Raw genomic sequence first — 25,783 nt, 5'->3', positions numbered from 1 at the left:
GTAGTAGGCTACGGGCTGCAAATAGCCTACATTTGAATAGTTTAATGTTTAAATAATATTCACAGTTTAAATAACAAATATTCACCGTTTTGAGTATCACAACGTCTATCCATTCATTATCCATCACAACACGCACACCAGACTACCGGTGAGCAGGAGCTAGGAGAGATTCCTCAGTGAAGCGCGCGGCCGCGTGCTGTCATCGGGCTAGGCGGGTGGATGCCCCACATGTAGGAGCAGCAATCAACCCAAGATTTGACGGCAAAACACCATTTGTAATGACAGAATATGTCGGTGAAAAGCTACACAAACCTTTGTACTCAGATATAGACCCGAAAAATACCATTGGACGCATGCATAGAAATCGTGGATCATTTGGAAGAAATTGCTTTGAGACCATGAGTTGCAGATGGGGGACGGAGCTGTGGGTACGTAGAACTGCGCAAATATTTTCGTTAATTTAACTTATTCTAACTCTTGCTTTTATCTGATGGACAACCTTTTAATATTTTCCGGTACAAAGTATTTGTGTATGTCTTTGCAATAAGGTAGCGAGCGAGCTTAAAGCTCCTGCTACCACGATGCTTATCTGCGCGTGCATGCAGCCTTTATTATCGGAGGTATAGGCTAGTAGTGGCCGATTCTATACTGGGTCGACTGTTGAACGGTTGGCTACAGCATCGGGTTTTACAGTCTCGGTGATGGATATACTTATTTGTTATGAACCTCAATGTCTATCCCCCATGTTGCCTACGTGAAAAGCTGTAGTTGCTTACACTATCCTTTCTTATTAACCTATTACAATCACTAAACCATTGCAAATGGGGTCCATACCACTGGTCTATACTCTGCAGACACAGTAACTACGCTACAGCGTGTAGCCTATAGCTACATAGGAGCGACTCTGGCAACATGTTTAATTTGCAACGTTGTAGCGAGCGCGGTATTGTAGGCAACGCATTTTGGAATGTGTTTCTTCCCAGCTATCTGTCTTATGTCACCTTATAATAATAATAATAATAATAATAATAATAATAATAATATATGAAATAGCTATTGAGACTCTAGAACAGCGAATAACATAGGGCCAGCAGGTTGAACGTATTCTCAGACACGACGTTTTTGCGCTCACAAAATGACCTATTGCAAATCTCAGAGGGTGACATCCAACATAACGAATTCAATATTTGCAACGATTGTTTCCTGTTGAAAATGGAATCTAGGCCTATAGTTGAATAGGATTGCTTTTTTGTTTTATTAAGTGGCCTAGATGTGGCAGCCTACGTGTATGCACAAATAGGCTATTGAATGCATTGCATAGATGCAAAAGGAACCCGCCACCACATTGTTCATTTGAGTGCACAACATATCATAAATATCCCACGGCGCTGACTGAATGCCAATAGTCCTATTATGTTCACAATTTGCTTCCTGTATCTTATGTTGTAGGCCTACATACAATAGTAGCTGTACAACAGCATAAAGTAAAGTAGTAGCAGAGTTACAGACCTAGTGTTGCAACAAAGACTGATGTAGACTCTATCCTTCTCTAATTTAACCATAATAGCTCATTTCTAATAATAAGTTATTTAGGAAGAAACGCCACTGAAATGCTCTGACTTACAGGAGCAATTATAGTTAAGTGCCTTGCTCAAGGGCCCATCGGAAGTATTGTCACCCAGTCGGCTTGGGGATTCGAAATGGCAACCTTTTGGTTACTGGCCCAACGTTCTTAACCACTAGACTACCTGCCACTTCAGAGCCAGTGTAGCCAGGGCAAGCTATTTGTTGTGAGTTTGAGAATTAACTTGGGGATATTTCTTTGTTTATATAATTTATTCTTATTTAATTTTCTGTCTCTTTTCTTACAGGACCAGTTTGACAACTTGGAAAAGCACACCCACTGGGGCATTGAGTTTGTGGAGAGGTATACAAAATTTGTCAAAGAGAGATCTGAAATTGAAATCAGCTATGCAAAGCAAATCAGGTAAGGCTGGGAAAACATTACCCTCTTCACTCCCCATTTTGATACTGTCTGTCTCTCATGGCAGAGGTGTGACTACTGCTTGAGTACAGGACTACTAAAACATGTTTTGGGATGTTTCGTTGATTTTAGTAACTTTGATAAAACACTACAGAGCCTGTATCACCAATGTCGCCTAAGTCATGCCACAATCAAGTGCAATGAGGTAATGCTCACAAAGAGTGACAAAATAATCTCTGGTATTCAGATTTGTATCAACATTTCTGACATGCATACACGAGGGTCCAGTGGTACAGTATAATAATATTACGTGGGCCAGCTGTTGCTCTATTCTATCACTGCACTGTCTTGGGTCAGGTGATTGTTGTAATTTAAAGAGAATGCCTTCTCAATAACCTACCTGCTTAAATAAAGGGCACAAATAAATGTATGAATATCAGCCCACTTCAAAGTGATGTTCTAAATTCAGAGGTGAATGTAGGCCTACCTAATGGTGGTAGTTTATGTATCAACAAAGTGAGATGGATTAGTACAGATACAGGCCTTTAACTCAGTACAACCGGAAGTGTAGGTCGCGTATGTAACGCATTACCATGGTTACTAGGTTATCCATAGCAATGACCCACATTTGTTTTCCTCCAATGGTCTTGGGAGCTTCCCACTGTATAATATGGCAGTACTTGCCAGACAGTGATAGTCACTGACGGAGCAGTCCCCGGGGACAGTGGATGAGTTGCATCGCTATCTGCCATTCACTCACCAAGGAATACACAGCAGCAAATTCCTGCATGCATAATCAACCAACATCAACCTTGTATCTGGAGAACATTTTAAGGGGTTTTCTGTGCCTCAGCAATAGTGCTGCTCTGAACTGGATTGTCCTTTGGGTGTGTTTTGTTCTCCAGCCAGTATCACCAATGGCACCATTTTACATTGCATATGAGGTGTTTTGTTAAATTGTGACTTTTCTTCACCAGCCATAATAGATTTGAATTCTTTACATATGTTGATGTTACAGTTGATAGTATATTGATTTAGGAAACCATAGACTATACACATCAGAATATGGAGGGCACGGATTGGACACTGAATGGAGTTATTAAGCCTTTTTAATTAGGCAAAAAGCCCCAAAAGACAAGCAGGGGTTTAAACTGGCCTGAGAAGACAGACTAGGGTCTTGTTAGTCATTTTATTTCCAAAGGGTTAACATGAATCTGGGCGTATGGGATTTGCACCATGTGCTGTGGTGTCAGGATCCAGATTTGTCATGTGGCTGCAAGCAGACAAAGAGGTGGCTGGCACGTCTGGCAATCTGCCTAGCAACACATCAGAATAGATGGTCTGGAGCAGAGCACAGTGAGTGGAGGCTACCAGTGATTTATGGGGAGAAATGCATTCCGGAATTCTTGCCTCTGTATCTGCTTACGATAGTCCACTCAGAGGATGCATATTATATTACATGATATGAAATATCTTACATTTTTCATTGTTTCATTGTACAGATAGTATGATGATATTTCAAGATGAATCTTGCACATACAGTTGTGCTTTCATAGTAAGGCTCTATCCCCAGTTGGATGAATCATCCTGAGTTTCACATTAAAGCTAAGGGATGACTTCCTGACACAGTGCCTCTCATGCTGCTCTTTCTTGTCCAATCACGCTGTTGTTCATAGAGATGTGTGCATATGAGGCCCAGATGCAGAGGTAAACCGAGGATAATCTGTCACTTGTCAGGATAAAAATTCTAGTTGCCCATTACATACATCAGGCCCGTCCATACATCAACAGCTTGTGCTTTTGACATCCTGTCACTGGGCGCCCCTTCCCCATGAGTGCACAAATATACAATATCTTTGTTTACACATGTCCCTCTGTATCTCTCCACAGTTCCTCATTTACAGTGTATTGCATGTTTTCCACACCTGTACTGAATTATTTTCCCATTCCCTAACAGAAACCTCTCGAAAAAATATCAGCCCAAGAAAAACTCAAGAGAGGAAGACGAATACAAGTGAGTGAAATGTGAACGCATCAAGGATTAATGTTCACTGTATCAGGTTGACCATGCACATTAATGTGGCTATTATTTTTGTGATTAATTCATAAAGTCATGTAATCAATTCTCTGATTTCCCATCTCCGCTCATTACCGGCTGTTAGTGGGTAAACATAGCTGTTTCAGATTAACATGGCTAGACTTTCATGGCTTGCAGTGAAACACTCCATATCTGCCCTGGAGGTTACTGTGTAGCTAAAGCCAAGGTTATTTCCAGAAGGATACTTTTTTTCCATCAAGAAGTTATCCTTCATTGTATGTGCAAAACAGTTGGACAATTCCAAGACATGTGCATAGTGACTGTTTGAAAGAAAATTAGAGACTTTTCTTAAGGCAAGGGAGGAAGCCTTTGAAGGAAGTAGTGCCAGATGAGAGGGGAAGGTCTATACGGACACTCATGACACTTAAACCGACTAGCCACCCTGAGCCTAATCCTTACCCTAACCGTGACCTAATTTTAACCAATTCTGAAATGAAATATCGGTTTAAGCATCAGGGGTGTCCATATAGCCTTTTCCAGATGAGGGTGTTATCCGTGGCTTATTTCCCCACTTAGTCACAAAATCACAAAAATAGAATTCTAAGTATGTCCTGTCGTTCGAAGACCCTGTCGAAGTGGTCTGTAAATTCTATAATTTTGAATATTATATAGTCCATAATATACAGTACTTATCAATTTTTTTCTTTTGATATTATATGACCAAATATATTCCTCTCAGATAATGGAATGTGCTGATGATCTTCTGTACAAGTGTGACGTTAATATTTCTCAGGATGTATAATAATAAAGCTGTCGTGATTAAATGTGAAAAAAGTTTTTCAACACGTTTCGTGGTCACGTCTCGTCACCAGGTACACGTCCTGTCGGGCCTTCCTGATGACCCTGAACGAGCTGAACGACTATGCGGGACAACACGAGGTCATGGCTGAGGATCTCACCACTCACATCATCTGTGAGCTGACGCGATACATCCAGGAGTTGAAAGCAGAGAGGAAATCGGTAAAACATCCCTTTTCCTGTGCATCGCTCATTCAGACATTAATTGAACTCTCCCAGATCATGATCATTGGCAGCTCAACCATTTTGTGGTGAGGCTATCCAGAGATTATGGATATCACATGATCTGAACGAAACCAGCCAATCCCTGGTCAACCAGTGGCGGCTCTGCACGGTGCTTTGGAAAAACATAACAATCAGATCAACAAATGTGCAAATGCCATTGCTTGAGCAGATGCAAAAAGGCTATTATGTCATTTGTGATTGTCATTGCCCTGACCGACACAGCCAGGGATCAAGCTGATAATCTGTCATGATGTTGATCATCATTTTACACCGCCCCATCCAATAAATCCCGGGGATAGAACTGGGTCAAGTATCCAGGTCAATGGATTGGAAGCAGGTTGACCCTACTGCCCCCACCCATCCATAGTAGCCTCCACTGCTGATAAGTGGACCAGGCCTCTGTCTGGAGCTGGGTGGCTGGAACTAATATGACGTGGGGGTGTGTATGACGAGAGCAATGTGTAACAGCCCCCCACCCCACACACACACAGACACACTTTTGTAAGGTTTTGGCCTCGTCTGACAGCATGTCTTTGACCATGGCTCAGCTCAGAGCAAGAGAGTTAGTCCTTTTTTGTTTTTTGAAACCAGCTTATTTCAGTCCTACCATTCCTGTTGCATTATTTAGATTTTCTAACCTGTAGTAAAGGTAGCTTTGATCGATAGCTCACTCCGATGTATGTTTTTTCATTCATCAAATTCCCAACCAGAACATGGTGTAGTTAAATGAGGTCCTGATACCAGGAATTGAACATTAGCTTTGAAAGCCACACCAATGGTTTACGTCTCCTATCATTTAAATTCAACTCACAACAAAAACAGAAGTGCCTTTTGAGTCTTCAGTGAGACTCTGTAAGTGCCCTTGGAGGTGGTTGTATATGCTGTGAGGAGCATTACATTAGTCAAGAATAAGCACATCAGCAAATCACTTTAGTCAGTGTAGTTTTGGCTCAGTAGTTTTGATTCTATGGAATGGCTAAGGAGTAGATGTGTCTTTTTGTTGGGTATGTTGTAGTCTACAGTGTGTAGCTCTTTCATTCATCATAATGAGTGTCATAATATATTTCATAAGAGATGTAGAAGTCTCTTGACTGTCTAGTTCTAGATACTAAACTGTTCAGCGTTCAAACCACAAATGATTCTACTGCTGTTTATGCGTCCTTTAACAGATTAACATTTATTTTTATTTTTACAGCATTTCCATGATGGCCGCAGAGCTCAGCAACACATTGAGAATTCTTGGAAACAACTCGAATCCGTAAGTGTCCTCCTGAGGTAGGAGTAATTGAAGAGATACACCACTGAACCATTCCAACTTTACATGTGAATTGCCTCTCCTCAGAGTAAACGGAGATTTGAGAGAGACTGCAAGGAGGCGGACAGAGCCCAGCAGTACTTTGACAAGATTGATGCTGACATCAACGTGACTAAAGCGGACGTTGAAAAAGTAAGTTATAGACTGACGTAGAAATGTTCACTCCTACCCACAATTGACTTGACCTCATCACGTGTGTGTGCGTGCGTGTGTGGGCCCACGCGCATGCGTGTGTGCGTTTGGCGCCTGTAGGTGGGTGTGTGTGTGTGTGTGTGTGAATGTGCAGCTACTCTTAGTCGCCACGCCACTCCACTCCCACTCATGAAGCTGTGAACATGGTTTGCGTGGCAACAGCTTCACTGACAAGAGAATGCTGTGGCCCTCTTGGAAGTGGGGTTGGAGCCAAATATGAATCACTGCTGGTAGACAAGGGTACAGTGCTTCATGGCGCTCCAGCTATGGGCTTTTCTCATTGTTCCCTCTAAACTCAATGCCTCAGATGCTAACCAAGCCATGTTACTGTACCAGTGTAATGCCGATTCCAAAATACAGTGCTATTATTTCAGTATTGAGTAGAAAACAGTTTACCATGTTTATCAGGTATCTGATCTGTCCAATTTAAAGCTAGCTCAATGTATCAACAGTCGTGAAAGAACATGCCTAGAATGTTGTTATTTTAGACCTTAGAGTTATATGATTCCTTACCCTGACAGGAGTCTATGGGCCAGGAGAGACTGTAATCCAAGGTTTAGAGTTTAAACAGCCACTGCTAATTCCAGCTAACATAAGCCATCACTAACCAAAAGATGGGGGCAAAGGGTTGATTTCAGTTGATTTAGCCATGACATTTTGACATTGCACAGTTGCCTGCAATTGTACAAAGATGCAAACAGTTTGCAAACCTTCTCAGGCACTATTGACATCACGCAGTGAAATGTACCACCTAATGTACAAGTCAAGAATCTCAGAAAGCTAACATGGACTAACCTAAACAGAATAAATTATCATTAAACGTTAATATACATTTTGCGTGTCAGTTACTGTTGTACAAAGTCACCTTTTCTATGAAATTTGGTGAAAACCATACAAGCAATGCCATAGTCAAAGTATTAAAAAGTATATTCCACATAGTTCAAGCCTTTTTGCAGTCTAGTAAGCAATGCCATAGTTCACTACATATTTGTCGCCAAACCCACTGGCTCCAGGTCATCTATAAATCACTGCTAGGCAAATCCCCGCCTTATCTTAGCTCATTGGTCACCATAGCAACACCCACCCGTACATTTACATTTACATTTACGTCATTTAGCAGACGCTCTTATCCAGAGCGACTTACAAATAGGTGCATTCACCTTATAGCCAGTGGGATAACCACTTTACAATGTGTTTTATTTTTATTTATTTAATATATATATATTTTTTAAAGTTTTTAAAAAAAAAATTTTTGGGGGGGGGTAGAAGGATTACTTTATCCTATCCCAGGTATTGCTTAAAGAGGTGGGGTTTCAAATGTCTCCGGAAGGTGGTGAGTGACTCCGCTGTCCTGGCGTCGTGAGGGAGCTTGTTCCACCATTGGGGTGCCAGAGCAGCGAACAGTTTTGACTGGGCTGAGCGGGAACTATGCTTCCGCAGAGGTAGGGGAGCCAGCAGGCCAGAGGTGGATGAACGCAGTGCCCTCGTTTGGGTGTAGGGACTGATCAGAGCCTGAAGGTACGGAGGTGCCGTTCCCCTCACAGCTCCATAGGCAAGCACCATGGTCTTGTAACAGATGCGAGCTTCAACTGGAAGCCAGTGGAGTGTGCGGAGGAGCGGGGTGACGTGAGAGAACTTGGGAAGGTTGAACACCAGACGGGCTGCGGCATTCTGGATGAGTTGTAGGGGTTTAATGGCACAGGCAGGGAGCCCAGCCAACAGCGAGTTGCAGTAATCCAGACGGGAGATGACAAGTGCCTGGATTAGGACCTGTGCTGCTTCCTGTGTAAGGCAGGGTCGTACTCTCCGAATGTTGTAGAGCATGAACCTACAGGATCGGGTCACCGCCTTGATGTTAGCGGAGAACGACAGGGTGTTGTCCAGGGTCACGCCAAGGCTCTTCGCACTCTGGGAGGAGGACACAACGGAGTTGTCAACCGTGATGGCGAGATCATGGAACGGGCAGTCCTTCCCCGGGAGGAAGAGCAGCTCCGTCTTGCCGAGGTTCAGCTTGAGGTGGTGATCCGTCATCCATACTGATATGTCTGCCAGACATGCAGAGATGCGATTCGCCACCTGGTTATCAGAAGGGGGAAAGGAGAAGATTAGTTGTGTGTCATCAGCGTAGCAATGATAGGAGAGGCCATGTGAGGATATGACAGAGCCAAGTGACTTGGTGTATAGCAAGAATAGGAGAGGGCCTAGAACTGAGCCCTGGGGGACACCAGTGGTGAGAGCACGTGGTGCGGAGACAGCTTCTCGCCACGCCACTTGGTAGGAGCGACCGGTCAGGTAGGACGCAATCCAAGAGTGAGCCGCGCCGGAGATGCCCAGCTCGGAGAGGGTGGAGAGGAGGATCCGATGGTTCACAGTATCAAAGGCAGCAGACAGGTCTAGAAGGACAAGAGCAGAGGAGAGAGAGTTAGCTTTAACAGTGCGGAGAGCCTCCGTGACACAGAGAAGAGCAGTCTCAGTTGAATGACCAGTCTTGAAACCTGACTGGTTTGGATCAAGAAGGTCATTCTGAGAGAGATAGCAAGAGAGTTGGCTAAAGACGGCACGCTCAATAGTTTTGGAGAGAAAAGAAAGAAGGGATACTGGTCTGTAGTTGTTGACATCAGAGGGGTCGAGTGTTGGTTTTTTGAGAAGGGGTGCAACTCTCGCTCTCTTGAAGACGGAAGGGACATAGCCAGCGGTCAAGGATGAGTTGATCAGCGAGGTGAGGTAAGGGAGAAGGTCACCGGAGATGGTCTGGAGAAGAGAGGAGGGGATAGGGTCAAGCGGGCAGGTTGTTGGGCGGCCTGCCGTCACAAGTCGCAAGATTTTATCTGGAGAGAGAGGGGAGAAAGAAGTCAAAGCATAGGGTAGGGCAGTGTGAGCAGGACCAGCAGTGTCATTTGACTTAACAAAAGAGGATCGGATGTCGTCAACCTTCTTTTCAAAATGGTTGACGAAGTCATCCACAGAGAGGGAGGGGGGGATTCAGCAGGGAGGAGAATGTGGCAAAGAGCTTCCTAGGGTTAGAGGCGGATGCTTGGAATTCAGAGTGGTAGAAAGTGGCCTTAGCAGCAGAAACAGATGAAGAAAATGTAGAGAGGAGGGAGTGAAAAGATGCCAGGTCCGCAGGGAGTCTAGTTTTCTTCCCTTTCCGCTCAGCTGCCCGGAGCTCTGTTCTGTGAGCTCGCAATGAGTCATCAAGCCACGGAGCTGGAGGGGAGGACCGAGCCGGCCGGGAGGATAGGGGACATAGAGAGTCAAAGGATGCAGAAAGGGAGGAGAGGAGGGTTGAGGAGGCAGAATCAGGAGATTGGAGGGAGAAGGATTGAGCAGAGGGAAGAGATGATAGGATGGAAGAGGAAAGAGTAGCGGGAGAGAGAGAGCGAATGTTGCGACGGCGCATTACCATCTGTGTAGGGGCAGAGTGAGTAGTGTTGGAGGAGAGGGAGAGAGAAAAGGATACAAAGTAGTGGTCGGAGACTTGGAGGGGAGTTGCAGTGAGATTAGTAGAAGAACAGCATCTAGTAAAGATGAGGTCAAGCGTATTGCCTGCCTTGTGAGTAGGGGGGGACGGTGAGAGGATGAGGTCAAAAGAGGAGAGGAGTGGAAAGAAGGAGGCAAAGAGAAATGAGTCAAATGTAGACATAGGGAGGTTGAAATCCCCCAGAACTGTGAGGGGTGAGCCATCCTCAGGAAAGGAACTTATCAAGGCGTCAAGCTCATTGATGAACTCTCCAAGGGAACCTGGAGGGCGATAGATGACAAGGATATTAAGCTTAAATGGGATAGTGACTGTGACAGAATGGAATTCAAATGAGGAGATAGACAGATGGGTCAGGGGAAAAATTGAGAATGTCCACTTGGGAGAGATGAGGATTCCTGTGCCACCACCCCGCTGACCAGATGCTCTCGGGGTATGTGAGTACACATGGTCAGACGAGGAGAGAGCAGCAGGAGTAGCAGTGTTTTCAGTGGTAATCCATGTTTCCGTCAGCGCCAAGAAGTCGAGGGACTGGAGGGTAGCATAGGCTGAGATGAACTCTGCCTTGTTGGCAGCAGAGCGGCAGTTCCAGAGGCTGCCTGAGATCTGGAACTCCACGTGGGTCGTGCGTGCAGGGACCACCAGGTTAGAGAGGCAGCAGCCACGCGGTGTGAGGCGTTTGTGTAGCCTGTGCGGAGAGGAGAGAACAGGGATAGGCAGATGCATAGTTGACAGGCTGCAGCAGATGGCTACAATAATGCAGAGGAGATCGGAAAAAAATGAACTAAACATCTGGGAAAGGAGAGAGCGGGGCCTCCCTCACCACAACTCCCAAATATAACTCTCCCAACTTCCACCTCAGAAACTATAATTGTTGTAAACTACAGCGGTTCAATGTTTTCTAGGAATAGACTAACTTAGTTTATTCAACTAGCTAACTAGGTGCAGTATTATTCCGTGAAAAACGTCCGGGCACCTCGTCATAAGACGCCACAGCCAGCTAGCATGCCGGTCTCCAACAACACAGTTTAGCGCCAATACTCAGCCACAACAACCACCAGTGTATCAACACGCAAGCAGATCGTTCGTGTCCGTGTCTAACGTTGTGGGTTAGTCCCGACAGCTTGAGCGAGTCCGTCGTCAACTTATTCAGCCAGTTAGTTAGCTAGAATAGTTAGCAAACTAGCTAGCCATTGCTTTCAGACAAAGAAGAACCCCTCCTTTCACGGCACGAACACACAGAGAGAGCCAAACTAACGTTAACTAGTCACCCATGTCCCGAATTCCTTGAGCGACTCGGGCTATCAATATGTAAAAAACAAAACACAAGTGTATGTTATGACTTACCCCTAGCAGCTACTGTTAGCTAGCCAAGTGCAAAGCTAGCCACTGAATTGACTCAGCCAGTTCGCGTCTGTTCGCTCGGTCGTTCCAACTATTGTTTACTAGTAGCTATCCAGGTAGCAACAAGCTAGCTAAATTACAAGCACAGTAGCCACTTGCTACCTAACGTTAACACCCGTAGTATGCGCTCCAGCAGGTATATCTCACTGGTCATCCCCAAAGCCAACACCTCCTTTGGCCGCCATTCCTTCCAGTTCTCTGCTGCCAATGACTGGAACAATTTGCAAAAATCTCTGAAGCTGGAGACTCTTATCTCCCTCACTAACTTTAAGCATCAGTTGTCAGAGCACCTTACCGATCACTGCACCTGTACACAGCCCTTCTGAAATTAGCCCACCCAACTACCTCATCCCCATATTGTTATTTATTTTGCTCATTTGCACCCCAGTATCTCTATTTGCACAACATCTCTTGCACATCTATCATTCCAGTGTTAATACTAATTGTAATTATTTTGCACTATAGCCTATTTATTGCCTTACCTCCATAACTTGCTACATTTGCACACACTGTATATATATTTTCTGTTGTATTTTTGACTTTATGTTTTGTTTTACCCCATATGTAACTCTGTGTTGTTGTTTTTATCGCACTGCTTTGCTTTATCTTGGCCAGGTCGCAGTTGTAAATGAGAACTTGTTCTCAACTGGCTTACCTGGTTAAATAAAGGTGGAAAAAAAAATTAATAGTACTGTAGTTCATTCAGTACATTACTAATAAATGAATAAAACTTTCACATAATTAGGACGTCTAAAACCTGTCTGTAGTACTCTGAAACTAACTCTGTTTTTGTTTTCCATCATGTCTTATAGCGGTGCTATCTCAAGGTAGGTTTACTAGGTGTCTGTATGTCTGTAAGGTTCAATGTACACCCGTAGACATACACTACATGGCCAAAAGTATGTGGACACATGCTTGTCGAACATCTCATTCCAAAATCATGGGCATTAATATGGAGTTGGTCCCCCCTTTGCTGCTATAACAGCCTCCACTCTTCTGGGAAAGCTTTCCACTAGATGTTGGAACAGTTCTGCAGGGACTTGCTTCCATTCAGGCACAAGAGCATTAGTGAGGTCGGGCACTGATGTTGGTCGATTAGGTCTGGCTCGCAGTTGGCGTTCCAATTCATCCCAAAGGTGTTCGATGGGGTTGAGGTCAGGGCTCTGTGCAGGCCAGTCAAGTTCTTCCACACTGTTCTCAACAAACCATTTCTGTATGGACCTTGCTTTGTGCACGGGGCATTCTCATGCTGAAACAGGAAAGGGCCAAACTGTTGCCACAAAGTTGGAAGCACAGAATCGTCTAGAATGTCATTGTATGCTGTAGCATTAAGATTTCCCTTCACTGGAACTAAGGCGCCTAGCCTGAACCATGAAAAACAGCCCCAGACCATTATTCCTCCTCCACCAAACTTTACAGTTGGCACTATGCATTCGGGCAGGTAGCGTTCTCCTGGCATCCGCCAAACCCAGATTAATCTGTCGGACTGTCAGATGGTGAAGCGTGATTCATCACGCCAGAGAACGTGTTTCCACTTCTCCAGAGTCCAATAGCAGCGAGCTTTACACCACTCTAGCCGTCGCTTGGCATTGCGGATGGTGATCTTAGGCATGTGTGCGGCTGCTCAGCCGTGGAAACCCATTTCGTGAATCTCCCAACTAACAGTTATTGCTTCCAGAGGCAGTTTGGAAGTCGGTAGTGAGTGTTGCAACCGAGGACAGATGATTTTTACGCGCTATGCACTTCAGCACTTGGCGGTCCTGTTCTGTGAGCTTGTGTGGTCTGCCACTTCGCAGCTGAGCCATTGTTGCGCCTAGACGTTTCCACTTCAGAATAACAGCACTTACAGTTGACCGGGGCAGCACATTTGACTGACTGACTTTTTGGAAAGTTGGCATCCTATGACGGTGCCATGTTGAAAGACACTGAGCTCTTTGGCAAGGCCATTCTACTGCCAGTGTTTGTCTATGGAGATTGCATGGGTGTGTGCTCGATTTGATACACCTGTCAGCAATGGATGTGGCTGAAATAGCCGAATCCACTAATTTGAAGGGGTGTCCACATACTTTTGTATATGTAGTGTACTATTGCCAGTTTCACTCGGAATGTCATTTCAAAATAAGATCTCCAAAGACTTGGAAGGGACACAGTTATGGATTGGAATGGGTATTTAATGTAAGAAGCTGCTGGGGTCAGTTAGTGGAACAGCATTCCTAAATGGTAATTGAATAACACTACAGTGAATAGACACATTTATAAACATATTCATATATAAACACATAACAAATATAGGCACAAATTAAATGCATCATCGTTTAGATTGCAAAGTATAATGTCATGCATACAAAATGTTTTGATGGTTTACTGTGAGTCCTGTTATGCTATGGATACAGTCCTCAACTGTCTGCCTAAACAACATCCAGATCTTGTTCTGTCAGTGTACAGTTTGTCTGTGTTCATCTTCTATGTAGGTGGATTAAGTGCATGCAAAATTAACAAAGTTTGCTGTTTTCTTTTGTTATTGTTGTTTGTTTATGGTCAATGTTTCCGTCATCTGGTCATTGTAAACATTAAATGTGAATTGAGGAGCTGCATCACAATACACCAACCAATAGTCTTGACGTCCTGGCATGGTGTAATACACATTCTTGACACTATTGGGGAGACCCACTCCCAGCAAAGTAACACAGCATAGCTCAGCTTTGACACACATACTAACCCTCAGGTCATCATTTGTATAACTCTACTATGCTTTACTATATCAACTATATATAACAATAATATATAACACTCCTCTCTCCCTCCAAGAGGAAAGGAAAGCCACCGAATTCTAGTTTCCTGCCACTAATGTATCTATGGCATAGGCACTTCCCTTAGCCGTGTTTCCTTGTCTTGTTCGACGTGGCAGAGGTTTAAAGCCCAATGAAATAGTAATTGACACTGTTAAGATCCTGGTATGTCAGATGCATAAATGTAACCCTATAAGAGGATGAGGGTGGGTTGGTTCAACTCTCTCGTGATCATTTGATGAAAATGTATTACTGGGCTAGGCCGCGATTGGGTCGTTGTTTTTACAACACGCTGTGGACCATAACGACAGTGGTGCTTATATAATGTGTGGTATTGAGATTTGTGTTGTTTTTGTGCTTTAAATCAAGCGTACTATACTGTCTGTATGGGGGTTTCAGTTCAATATTATTCACATTCAGTTTTTCTTTTTTTAAGATTGACTTTGCTTTGATCAATGTTATGCGTGTTAACACACAATGTACTGTGTCAGTGTTCTGTGGAACAACGCAAGGTTTACAGTCCCACTTGTTGGTGTGCATGCAAATCTTTAAACGCTCTCTGAACTCCCTCGCGGTGTACAGGCCAGACAGCAGGCCCAGATGAAACACCAAGTGGCAGAGGACAGCAAGAATGAATACCTCACCTACCTGCAGAAGTTCAACAAGGAGCAGAATGCACATTATTATACCCTCATACCTCACATCTTTCAGGTAGTTCACCTCACTCACAGTACCGAATGATTGGAAGTGCATCAGGGAGAAACTCACTGCATTCACTAGTACGCAGTGCTTGACTTGGGCAGGAGCTCACCGGAGCTCCTCATATTTTCTACTGCTTGAGCACCTGCACCTCATAGAATATTAGCTCCTGCACCTAAATATAAACAGTACCGGCACCCAAAATGAGTACTGACACCTATTTCAGTCCAAGTCAAGTACTGCCAGTACTCACATCCACCCTATTCACAATATAACTGATGTGTATGTGATTGGCAACTCACAATCCTATTTTAAGTGATAGTAATCAAACAATGTCTTCTTTGCTGCAGAAACTACAGGAGATGGAGGAGAAACGGATCGAGAGAGTGGGAGAGTCTATGAAGACTTACGCAGAGGTCGATCGGAAAGTGTTACCTATTGTTGGCAAATGTTTAGATGGCATGACCAATGCAGCAGAATCCATCCAGCCAAAAATGGTTAGTAGGCCTGCTGCATGTTTACAACATGTTTCTTGTTATGTACAGTCATTTTCCATTGTGACAAACTGTGAGGAAAGTGCATAGGAAAATCTGTTATACATTTTAGTGACATCATTTGACTGGATTTCTATATAAAAGAGCGGAGAGAATATTATTGCAGTTGTTCGTTGTTCTATTCGCTGAAGCTGTGAAGGGTTAGCAGCCCACTAAATATAGGAGGAGAAGATCCATTATTTACACCATCAAAACGCTGACTTTGGCGCTTCGTTAATGGCTGTCCCACTTTCACATTAATGAGATGTGATTGTTGCTAGGCAAAGTCGCACACGGGTTTCATCAACGATAGTGACAGTTTTATTCTATATCTCAAAGGAATCCAGTTTTGGGGCATTTGTTAACATATACATTTACATATGGTAAAAAAAGAAATACAGTAGCGTGAACTCAGTTTTACTATGTATCTGAGATCAGTGTTGGTCTATGATCAGCCCCCCAACCCCCATCCATTTATTATAGCGAAGATAAAAATGTATCCTAGATCAGCACTTTTACTCTAAAACGCTTTCTGTGGTGTGTTCGAAAAGCCATGCCTTTGCTGTAATTGTGTCTCCCTGCGCCAGATAAGAGTTTGAAAATGCTGTAGTTTTGAAGTTGGCTTCCGAGAGGAATACTTACACTTTAAAGTGCAAATGAGTTTCTGCAATTTGGTTCATTTTGGTGCCCTCAAGCTGAAATACATTTGGTGAATATTCATAATATTCTGTCTGTTATACATTAATGAACTCACTATCCCCAACAGGACACCAAGCAGGTGGTGGAATCCTACAAGTCTGGCTTCGAGCCACCTGGCGACGTAGAGGTTGAGGACTATAGTCTGTCTATGAGGCGGACTGTGTCAGAGTCCAGCTATCTAAACTCGCGAGGGGAGAGCAAGCCCAGCCGCAGCAACAGCAGGGGAAAACTGTGGCCTTTCATCAAGAGAAACAAGGTAAGGCCAACACCGTCAGTCCACAAGACTGCCCTCTACCTACTGTACTGTACTAGCCAGGGCCGCGTTCGGCAGGGCCCCACGCTGTGGAATGTTCAGGCAGAAATATATGTTGACGAACACACGCACGTCTCTGACATTAAGAATAAGGAATCCTGTCCACTCTCGTCATTGTATTTCCATCTGAAATGTTCCACGTTTCCACAACTGAATGTGGCCCAGGTGTCTGACTGAATGTGGCCCAGGTGTCTGACTGAACGTGGCCCAGGTGTCTGACTGAATGTGGCCCAGGTGTCTGACTGAACGTGGCCCAGGTGTCTGACTGAACGTGGCCCAGGTGTCTGACTGAACGTGGCCCAGGTGTCTGACTGAACGTGGCCCAGGTGTCTGACTGAACGTGGCCCAGGTGTCTGACTGAAGGTGGCCCAGGTGTCTGACTGAACGTGGCCCAGGTGTCTGACTGAACGTGGCCCAGGTGTCTGACTGAACGTGGCCCAGGTGTCTGACTGAACGTGGCCCAGGTGTCTGACTGAACGTGGCCCAGGTGTCTGACTGAAGGTGGCCCAGGTGTCTGACTGAAGGTGGCCCAGGTGTCTGACTGAAGGTGGCCCAGGTGTCTGACTGAACGTGGCCCAGGTGTCTGACTGAACGTGGCCCAGGTGTCTGACTGAACGTGGCCCAGGTGTCTGACTGAAGGTGGCCCAGGTGTCTGACTGAAGGTGGCCCAGGTGTCTGACTGAAGGTGGCCCAGGTGTCTGACTGAAGGTGGCCCAGGTGTCTGACTGAAGGTGGCCCAGGTGTCTGACTGAAGGTGACCCAGGTGTCTGACTGAAGGTGGCCCAGGTGTCTGACTGAAGGTGGCCCAGGTGTCTGACTGAAGGTGGCCCAGGTGTCTGACTGAAGGTGGCCCAGGTGTCTGACTGAACGTGGACCAGGTGTCCGACTGAACGTGGACCAGGTGTCCAACTGAACTGGAGAGGGATATATTTTTTAAAAATATGAAATAAATGCTTGTTGGAAACACTATATCTAAATGTTCAACTTGTGCTGGACACAGTGTTCACTCGTCATACAATAACAGTTACTTAACCGCTGCCGTCTTAAGTGTTGTTAACCAGATTCTTTCTGTTGTCCTTCCATAATTTAATTATTTGTGGTGTTACTTTTCCTGATTTCTTTCTGTTATTGTTTTGTTCCATACCACTCCATGACCCTTACCCATAGCTTATGTCTTTGTTAGCTTCCCCACGCCAACCACCCCCTCCACCCCCTACCTCCCCATCACCTGGTGCCGTGCCAAACGGCCCCCAGTCTCCCCAGCAACCCAGTGAGCCCCTCTCCCACCGCCTCAACGAGTTCATGACCTCCAAACATAAAATGCAATGCTTAAGGAGTCTGAAGCGTGGGGTAAGTTGATTTTGTACGGGAAGATTGACTCTGTGCTTTATGACATTGACCTAGTGCCTATGGGCTACTGATAGTGGTTCCTACTACAGTTGCTCGATCCCTTTGAATGGCATCCGACCGGGCCTACCACCTGGCCTACCACCTGGCCTACCACCTGTCCTACTACCTGTAGACAATCGTATGGAAGTTGTGTTTATTCTGGCACTGTGTCCAAATTTCCAATTTATGGTTGGTGTGTGTGTTTCATGTTAATTGTTTTAAGATTTGTTTATACTGTAGGTGGACAAAATGCTGCCAATGGCGAATGAACTGTTCAGACTGACATGCCATATATCTTAATATCCACAACCCTTCATTGTTGCTTGTACAGTTTCATACTTCTGTCTCAAAGTTTCAAACGTATGTTGACATTGTGTATTTTTCGTCCCATTGTCTCCCCTCACTTGGAAAGCTTTCTCTCAAGCTGGTAAGCACGACTGTTTTCATAACTCTTCAGATGGTTGATGACTATATGGTTTTGTAATGCACACATTACAGGTGCAATCTACATCACTATAGAGGAATCTAAAGTGTGTACTTTCAACTGAATATGCTCATCTCAGATCTCATTGTTGCTGACAACAATATAAAGTGCAGTGCTGTGAAAAAGTATTTGCCCCTTTCTGATTTTCTCTATTTTTGCATATTTTTGACACTGAATTTTATCAGATCTTCAACCAAAACCTAATAATAAATAAAGGGGACCTGAGTTTACAAATAACAACAAAAAAGTATACTATTTTATTTATTTAATTAACAAAGTTATGCAACACCCAATTCCCCTGTGTGGAAAAATAATTGCCCCCTTACACTCAGTAACCGGTTGTGCCACCTTTAGCTGCAATGACTGCAACCAAATGCTTCCTGTAGTTGTTGATCAGTCTCTCACATCACTGTGGAGGAATTCTGGCCCACTCTTGCATGCAGAACTGCTTTAACTCAGCGGCATTTGTGGGTTTTCAAGCATGAACTGCTCGTTTCAATAAGTATGTAATTGTTGTGTTATTTGTTCACTCAGGTTCCCTTTATCTAATATTAGGTTTTGGTTGAAGATCTGATAACATTCAGTATAACAAATATGCAAAAGTATGAAATAACACATATGGAATCATGTCGTAACCAAAAAAGTGTTAAACAAATCAAAATATACTTCAAATAGCCACCCTTTGCCTTGATGACAGCTTTGCACACTCTTGGCATTCTCTCAACCAGCTTCACCTGGAATGCTTTTCCAACAGTCTTGAAGGAGTTCCCACATATGCTGAGCACTTGTTGGCTGCTTTTCCTTCACTCTGCCGTCCGACTCATCCCAAACCATCTCAATTGGGTTGAGGTCGGAGGATTGTGGAGGCCAGGTCATCTGATGCAGCACTCCATCACTCTCCTTCTTGGTAAAATAGCCCTTACACAGCCTGGAGGTGTGTTGGGTCATTGTCCTGTTGAAAAACAAATGATAGTCCTACTAAGCCCAAACCAGATGGGATGGTGTATCGCTGCAGAATTCTGTAGTAGCCATGCTGGTTAAGTGTACCTTGAATTCTAAATAAATCACACAGTGTCACCAGCAAAGCACCCTCACACCAAAACACCTCCTCCTCCAATTTGGACTCCAGACCAAAGGACACATTTCCACCGTTCTAATGTTCATTGCTTGTGTTTCCTGGCCCAAGCAGGTCTCTTCTTCTTATTGGTGTCCTTTAGTAGTGGTTTATTTGCAGCAATTTAACCATGAAGGCCTGATTCACACAGTCCCCTCTGAACAGTTGATGTTGAGATGTGTCTGTGACTTAAACTCTGTGAAAGTATCCTCTGCAGCAGAGGTAACTCTGGGTCTTCCATTCCTGTGGCAGTCCTCATGAGAGCCAGTTTCATCATAGCGCTTGATGGTTTTTGCGACTGCACTTGAAGAAACGTTCAAAGTTCTTGAAATGTTCTGTATTGACTGACAATTCCACAAATTAACTTTTAAGAAGGCACACCTGTTAATTGAAATGCATTCCAGGTGACTACCTCATGAAGCTGGTTGAGAGAATTCCAAGAGTGCAAAGCTGTCATCAAGGCAAAGGGTGGCTATTTGAAGAATCTCAAATATAAAATATATTTAGATTTGTTTAACACGTTTTTGGTTACTACATGATTCCATATTTGTTGTTTCATAGTTTTGATGTCTTCACTATTATTCTACAATGTACAAAATAGTAAAAATAAAGAAAAACCCATGAATGAGTAGATGTGTCCAAACTTTTGACTGGTAGTGTAGGTCTGGGTGTTTATTTGGTGGTTTGTTTTTTCATAGGGTTCTGGCCCTGAAGATTGTAGTCACCTGCCTCCTGAACAGAGGAGGAAGAAACTCCAGGCCAAAATCAGTGACATTAACAAGGAAATACAAAAAGAGATGGATCAGAGGTAGAGTACATGTGTGATTGTCCAATTTGTGAATCTAGATGAGTAGTTTTAAACTAACAGAACAATTCTTCAATATGAATGTATGAATGCGTTGTAGGGATGCTCTGTCTAAAATGAAGGACGTGTACATAAAGAATCCACACATGGGGGACCCCAACAGTGTGGACCCACGATTAGAGGAGATCTGCCAAAATATTGACAAGTTACAACTGGATGCAAGGAAATATGAAGTAAGTTGAAATGTTACAAAGGATCCATGTCGATGCATGTTAGATATTTCATGTTTGCCAGAGTATGTTCTAGTGGTGGTGCTGACGACTCCAGACCACACACTAAGATCTGGGTTGGAATCTTTGTCTGCCATTTTCACCCCCGTCTTTCCCCTCATCTTTCCCATATCGATCCAAAATAAAGACGAATAAAGGGAGTGGGATTCCACACACTAGTTAATGTATGTTCGTATTGTTATGTTCGTATTCTTATCTTTTATTATTTCTTATTGATGTTGCATTGTCGAGAAGGAACCTGCAAGTAAGCATTTTGTTGGACGGTGTATACCATGTGTATCCCGTACATACGACTAATAAACCTTGAAATGTATCATCAAGTACAAATCAAGTATTGTTGAGTCTAAACCTTTTGATGTCTGTCTGCAGGCCTGGCTGGTAGAGGTGGAGACCAGGTTAGCGGAGAAGAGTGACCCACACAAACGACAAAGTGGATTGTACGACTCCCAGACTACTACACCAGTCAACAACAACTGTGCACATGTCAACCGAGAGAGGTAGAACAAATGTGCCCCTTACTATATCTCAGAAACAGTGGACTAGCAGACAGAATTAAAAATAAAAATAAAAACCTTGCTCTAGCTAGCTAACAATGTCTGTCACAAGAGATTACCATATGTTTTGACTAAAACTTGTTTGGGGGCTTGTTGCACATTATTTATTATGCTCTAATTATAACTGACAAGGACTGTCTATTGACTCAATGTATGCTTATTACCACGGCTTTAAATGTATGGGTTTATGGATTTGACAAGTCTCACCCGTGCCATATGTGCAATTTTGGATGATATGATAGGCTGGTGACTTGAAAAATTGCACATACAGTATCCATGTTGTTGGTCTTTACTGTTGCTCTTCTTTATGTGGTTAGCCCGGACGGCAGCTACACAGAGGATCCTAGCACAGAGCATCACCTCAAATCTCGGAGCACCGACTTTGATGATGACTTTGATTACGAGGACCCACTCCCCACTATCGGAACCTGCAAATCACTCTACCTATTCGAAGGTATGCCAAGGCCCCTTCTGGAAATATGTGTTGTAGATTGGGGTTTGTTGTATTTTTCAGAACAGATGTCTCGCCTGGGTCAAATAACATGGAATCGGCTTCTTCTGCCATGTTAAAGAAAAGTGCTGCAAAGAAGATATAACTCATCGGGGCATATTCAGAAATGTAAACTCTGTATGTCATTACATAGGTTATTGTTAGATGATTGCAAATGATCGTGGTGCTTCGCATCACCCTGCGAGATAGTTTTTCACATTAACGATCTACCGTTGGTGCAGCATAGGCATTTTGGAAGTAAGTAACATTTTAACACACTCAGCTGTAAAATAACAATGACTTGCCGTTTTCTCTTTCCTGTCTCCTTCTCAGGTCAGAACGAAGGCACCATTTCCATGACCGAGGGGGAGCTGCTTTATGTCATAGAGGAGGATAAGGGTGACGGGTGGACGCGGGTGCGTAGGAACGAGGACGAAGAGGGATACGTGCCCACATCTTACATCAAGGAATTTTTCGACACAAATGCCAAAGGTGCTATGACATACATATAATTGTCATTGTTAGAGAGAGGGGAAATGGGTGGACAAAAAATTAAATATCTCCTGACATTTCAACCCCCCTGAACTCTGGTGTTTCAGAAATATCACAGAATCATTGAGACAGAACTCTCAGAACAACGGACTGTATTTACATTTGTACTTGGGCTTTTTACCTTCTACCATTTTGCACCCGTTCAAACTAATTTAGGAGAAGGCTTTGTTTGTGTGTATGAAGACGTGTGGATGTGTTAAATTGTCAGAACCAAGTTAAGTTGTTCGACCCCACTGTCGATATCAGCTACACCTTGCTTATAGCACTAATAATAATAACCAATGTCAATTTCTTGATTTATTTGACCAACAAAATACCGATTCTCATATTAGAGAGCATTGCATCTAAACAGATCAATTCCTATTTGGAATAGCTATTATTGCATGCCTAAAGGGAGACTCGTTATGCTCTGCACGCCTCCACTGCATATCAGCTATGCCTTGCTTCTAGCACTAATAATAATAACCAATTTCTTGATTTATTTGACCAACAAAATACGGTTTCTCATATTAGAGAGCATTGCATCTAAACATATCAATTCCTATTTGGAATAGCTATTATTGCATGCCTAAAGGGAGACTCGTTATGCTCTGCCAGCCTCCACTGCATTGCATTCACAGTACATCGTATATCTGCTCTTGAGCAGCAACCATCAGCAGGGGATTACTTTAAGATTGCGAAGCAGAGAGGCGAACTAAATCAGTTGTTGCATGTGGCGTGTTTCAAAGAGGACATGCCTGTTTACACAGTAAAGGAAAAAAAGCTATGTGATATTTAGAAAAGAACGCGGCTTGCATGTTATCTTGATTAGGATGGTACAACAGACTAGTAATGTATTCTCTTCCACAAACTGTTGTTGACTCCTCCAAAATCTGACAAAGGGGCTTCATTGAAGCGCCTAAATTACTGAATGTCCTGCTAGGTTTACAGTGGTGTTCTCGACCGATAAACGTTCATTTCATTCTGAAAAACATGGTAACGCAACCACCACCATTCTATCATTGGCATGCGATTCATTTATTTTGTATAATGAATAATGTATCCCTGCTTTGCTTTTTTATTTGATACTGAGTTGTTCTGCATGCTTGAACCAATTGATAAGTCAAAGTAAGTCAAATCAGATGAATGAACATAGTATTGGAACCAGGTGATATACCTCTGTTTTGAAAATGATTAACACATGTAGCCTCGAGTTTTCTGTACATAAACATGCTCTGGTGCAGCATAGACTCTACTCTAGGGAAACGTAATCTACCACAATAATTGTCAGAATGTGAAGGAATGTCGTGGAATGACTTTCCTCGTGTCTTGATGCATCACCTCTAACATGTCTTGTGTGATTTTTGTTTGTTTGCTTTTTTTGTTTGCATTTTTTCTTATTGCAGATTCCTAAAAGTCTTTGGCTCGCACAGGGATGGCAGGGCACAGGTCCTTGCAAAAAGCGCCCTCCTCTTAAAACTGTAGTCAGAGAGACGACAGACTAAAGGGACAAGTTGCAAGGCAGTCCAATTTGCGACCCAGTACAGAAATCCATTGTGGGCTTCTGTTGAATGGAGCAAAAACAACACACATTGCGGGGCAACCACCATTTCTAGTCATTTTCCTATTGATTGTTTCTGCAAGCTTGGTTGTTGTTTTTCTAACTGCAGATGGGTATGTTCATGTTGTGGCTGCTTGCTATTATACTGTACCTTGTCCCCAGGGGCGGTACCTGTTTAAAGGGAGGGGGGGAGTCTGAGACGGCCTTGTTACATATTGAATATTCCAACTATTCCAAACCTGCATTCAAGCTATCATCACGACAAACACTACACCGTAGGAAAATACCCATGGAACACTTGGGCTGGAATTCAATTGCTTAATCCCAATGTCGAAGAAAAAAAGCAATTGTGTTTGTGCCACAAAAAAACATGTTTACAGTAATGTCAATTAGACAAAACAGAATAAATCTACGTTTTCTTAGCACTGGAACAATGTTGCTGATTTTCCAGGGGAATTCAATTCCAGCTCTTATTCAACACAGTAATGCCTCAGGATTACTGTACACATCCATGTATCTATTTTGGGGTATATAGATTATATACCGATCATACTTAAATTACACTGATTGTTGGCTTGCAACATATCTGCACAAATTTGTTTTGGCACCAATTTCACTTTCGAGTTTTAGTTGGAAACTGTGACAAATTACTGCATTGTGTGATCGTCTGACTCAAGCACTCAGTGCAGGTTTACTGGTAAGCATACAATCTGAACGGAGATGACGGATCTCTCTTCTCTCGTTTTGCTCTCCCCTATTGGCTTTCAATATGAGTGACAGCTGCTCTCTCTGGCTACACCGCCACACAGGCAGTAGCTATGGTGATTGTCTCACAACTCTCTTTCTCCGTCTCTCACACTTTGTTTTCCCTTTTCTCTCTCTTTCTGACTACTTGTGGTGGCGGTAGCTACTCTTTGGTTGGCGCTATGTTTGTCTACGCATGCATGCTTGCCCTGTCTTGCCTGTGCCAGTCCTACAGAGGGTCTGACTATCTATTACGTTAACTCATCCCACCTTGTTCCTTTCTTACCCTGTGTTTGTGCCTGTGGTTTTGTAATTTTAACAAAACATTTTTGTGAGTTCGACATTTCTTTTTTGTCAATGCAAGCATGACCACTTTTGCTTTTTCGATGAATTATTGATATGTCCATGCAGTTTTGCCATCTTCCAGAGAGACACTGACAGTTTCATATTGCTCTTCTGTTTTAAAAGCTTATTTTCACTGAAGTTAATCTGGGAGCTGCAGCTCTTTGCATTAGCTGATTACCAACTCAAACTGACAAACGGAAGTTTTTGTATGTCTATTGATAAAGAGATGCATATTACCGAACTGAAGTTTCAGTGTATTCTGGAAGTATTTTGTGCTTTGAATTCACTGTGTACTGTCCCTTATACTGTACAGAACTGGTGTGAAAGCAAGGTTTATTTCTTGACTGTTGATAGTAATGATGTAATTATATACTCTGGTGTGTGATATGTGATAACTATATGCTAAAGCTTGGAATCATGTCTTTATTTTAAGTTATTTATTTTATAGTAAATTCATGCCTGTTTTATTTATTTTGAGAAGAAGAATACCTCTTTGTTCCACTTTGGGATTTGTTTCTCCTGGAAATGTTTTCTGAAGTCTAATATACTATGTTGGAGTTTGGAAATAAATAACACTATGAAATGGAAATAAGGGATGTATTATATTCTGTAGAAAAGCCAAATTATGAATACATACCGTTTATATATCTGTAATGACAACTTGTCCTAACACTTATTCAGCCCACTAGATGGCATATGTGTCATAGCAAATCCGTATGAGTTGCTGGTTCTTTCCCAGAGAGAGAGCCAGAGTGAGTATTTTTGTATTTTATTTTTATTTTGTATTTAACCTTTGTTTAACTAGGCAAGTCAGTTAAGAACAAATTCTTATTTACAATGACTGCCAAACCCGGACGACGCAGGGCCAATTGTGCGCCACCCTATGGGACTATGGGAGTATGTGTGTGCATGTGCTAGTTTGCATACTTACTTTCATAATTAGACGGAT

General features: G+C 43.2%; 1 protein-coding gene across 5 annotated transcripts; it reads left to right on the top strand.

Moving 5' to 3' along the window:
- Nucleotides 1–159: 159 nt before the first annotated feature.
- Nucleotides 160–25,636, top strand: LOC121584496 (formin-binding protein 1). Of its 5 annotated transcripts, XM_041900396.2 has the most exons (18): nt 161–428; nt 1,872–1,987; nt 3,942–3,998; nt 4,895–5,042; nt 6,301–6,363; nt 6,448–6,552; nt 12,307–12,321; nt 14,866–14,994; nt 15,333–15,479; nt 16,282–16,470; nt 17,695–17,877; nt 18,329–18,343; nt 20,213–20,322; nt 20,420–20,552; nt 20,979–21,106; nt 21,481–21,617; nt 21,987–22,145; nt 23,591–25,634. In XM_041900396.2, the coding sequence occupies exons 1-18, from the start codon at nt 279–281 to the stop codon at nt 23,596–23,598; spliced, it is 1,992 nt and encodes a 663-aa protein (XP_041756330.1). In that variant the 5' UTR covers nt 161–278; the 3' UTR covers nt 23,599–25,634. The 5 variants fall into 5 exon arrangements, with proteins under 5 accessions (XP_041756331.1, XP_041756330.1, XP_041756329.1 ...); XM_041900395.2 differs by having other exon boundaries at nt 21,987–25,636; XM_041900397.2 differs by lacking the exon at nt 12,307–12,321 and having other exon boundaries at nt 160–428; nt 21,987–25,636.
- Nucleotides 25,637–25,783: the final 147 nt, after the last annotated feature.

This window comes from Coregonus clupeaformis, chromosome 16 (genome assembly GCF_020615455.1).
Source record: "Coregonus clupeaformis isolate EN_2021a chromosome 16, ASM2061545v1, whole genome shotgun sequence".
NCBI lineage: Eukaryota > Metazoa > Chordata > Actinopteri > Salmoniformes > Salmonidae > Coregonus > Coregonus clupeaformis.
Note: the sequence above shows the minus strand (reverse complement) of the source record. Positions and strands in the feature narration are given on the sequence as shown.

Excerpts from the sequence above, each read along its gene's own strand:
- LOC121584496 (XM_041900395.2), top strand. The coding sequence starts at position 279 with ATGACAGAATATGTCGGTGAAAAGCTACACAAACCTTTGTACTCAGAT. Across the intron at positions 429-1,871 it reads GATGGGGGACGGAGCTGTGG|GACCAGTTTGACAACTTGGA; the intron begins GTACGTAGAACT and ends CTTTTCTTACAG. Across the intron at positions 15,480-16,281 it reads AATCCATCCAGCCAAAAATG|GACACCAAGCAGGTGGTGGA; the intron begins GTTAGTAGGCCT and ends TATCCCCAACAG.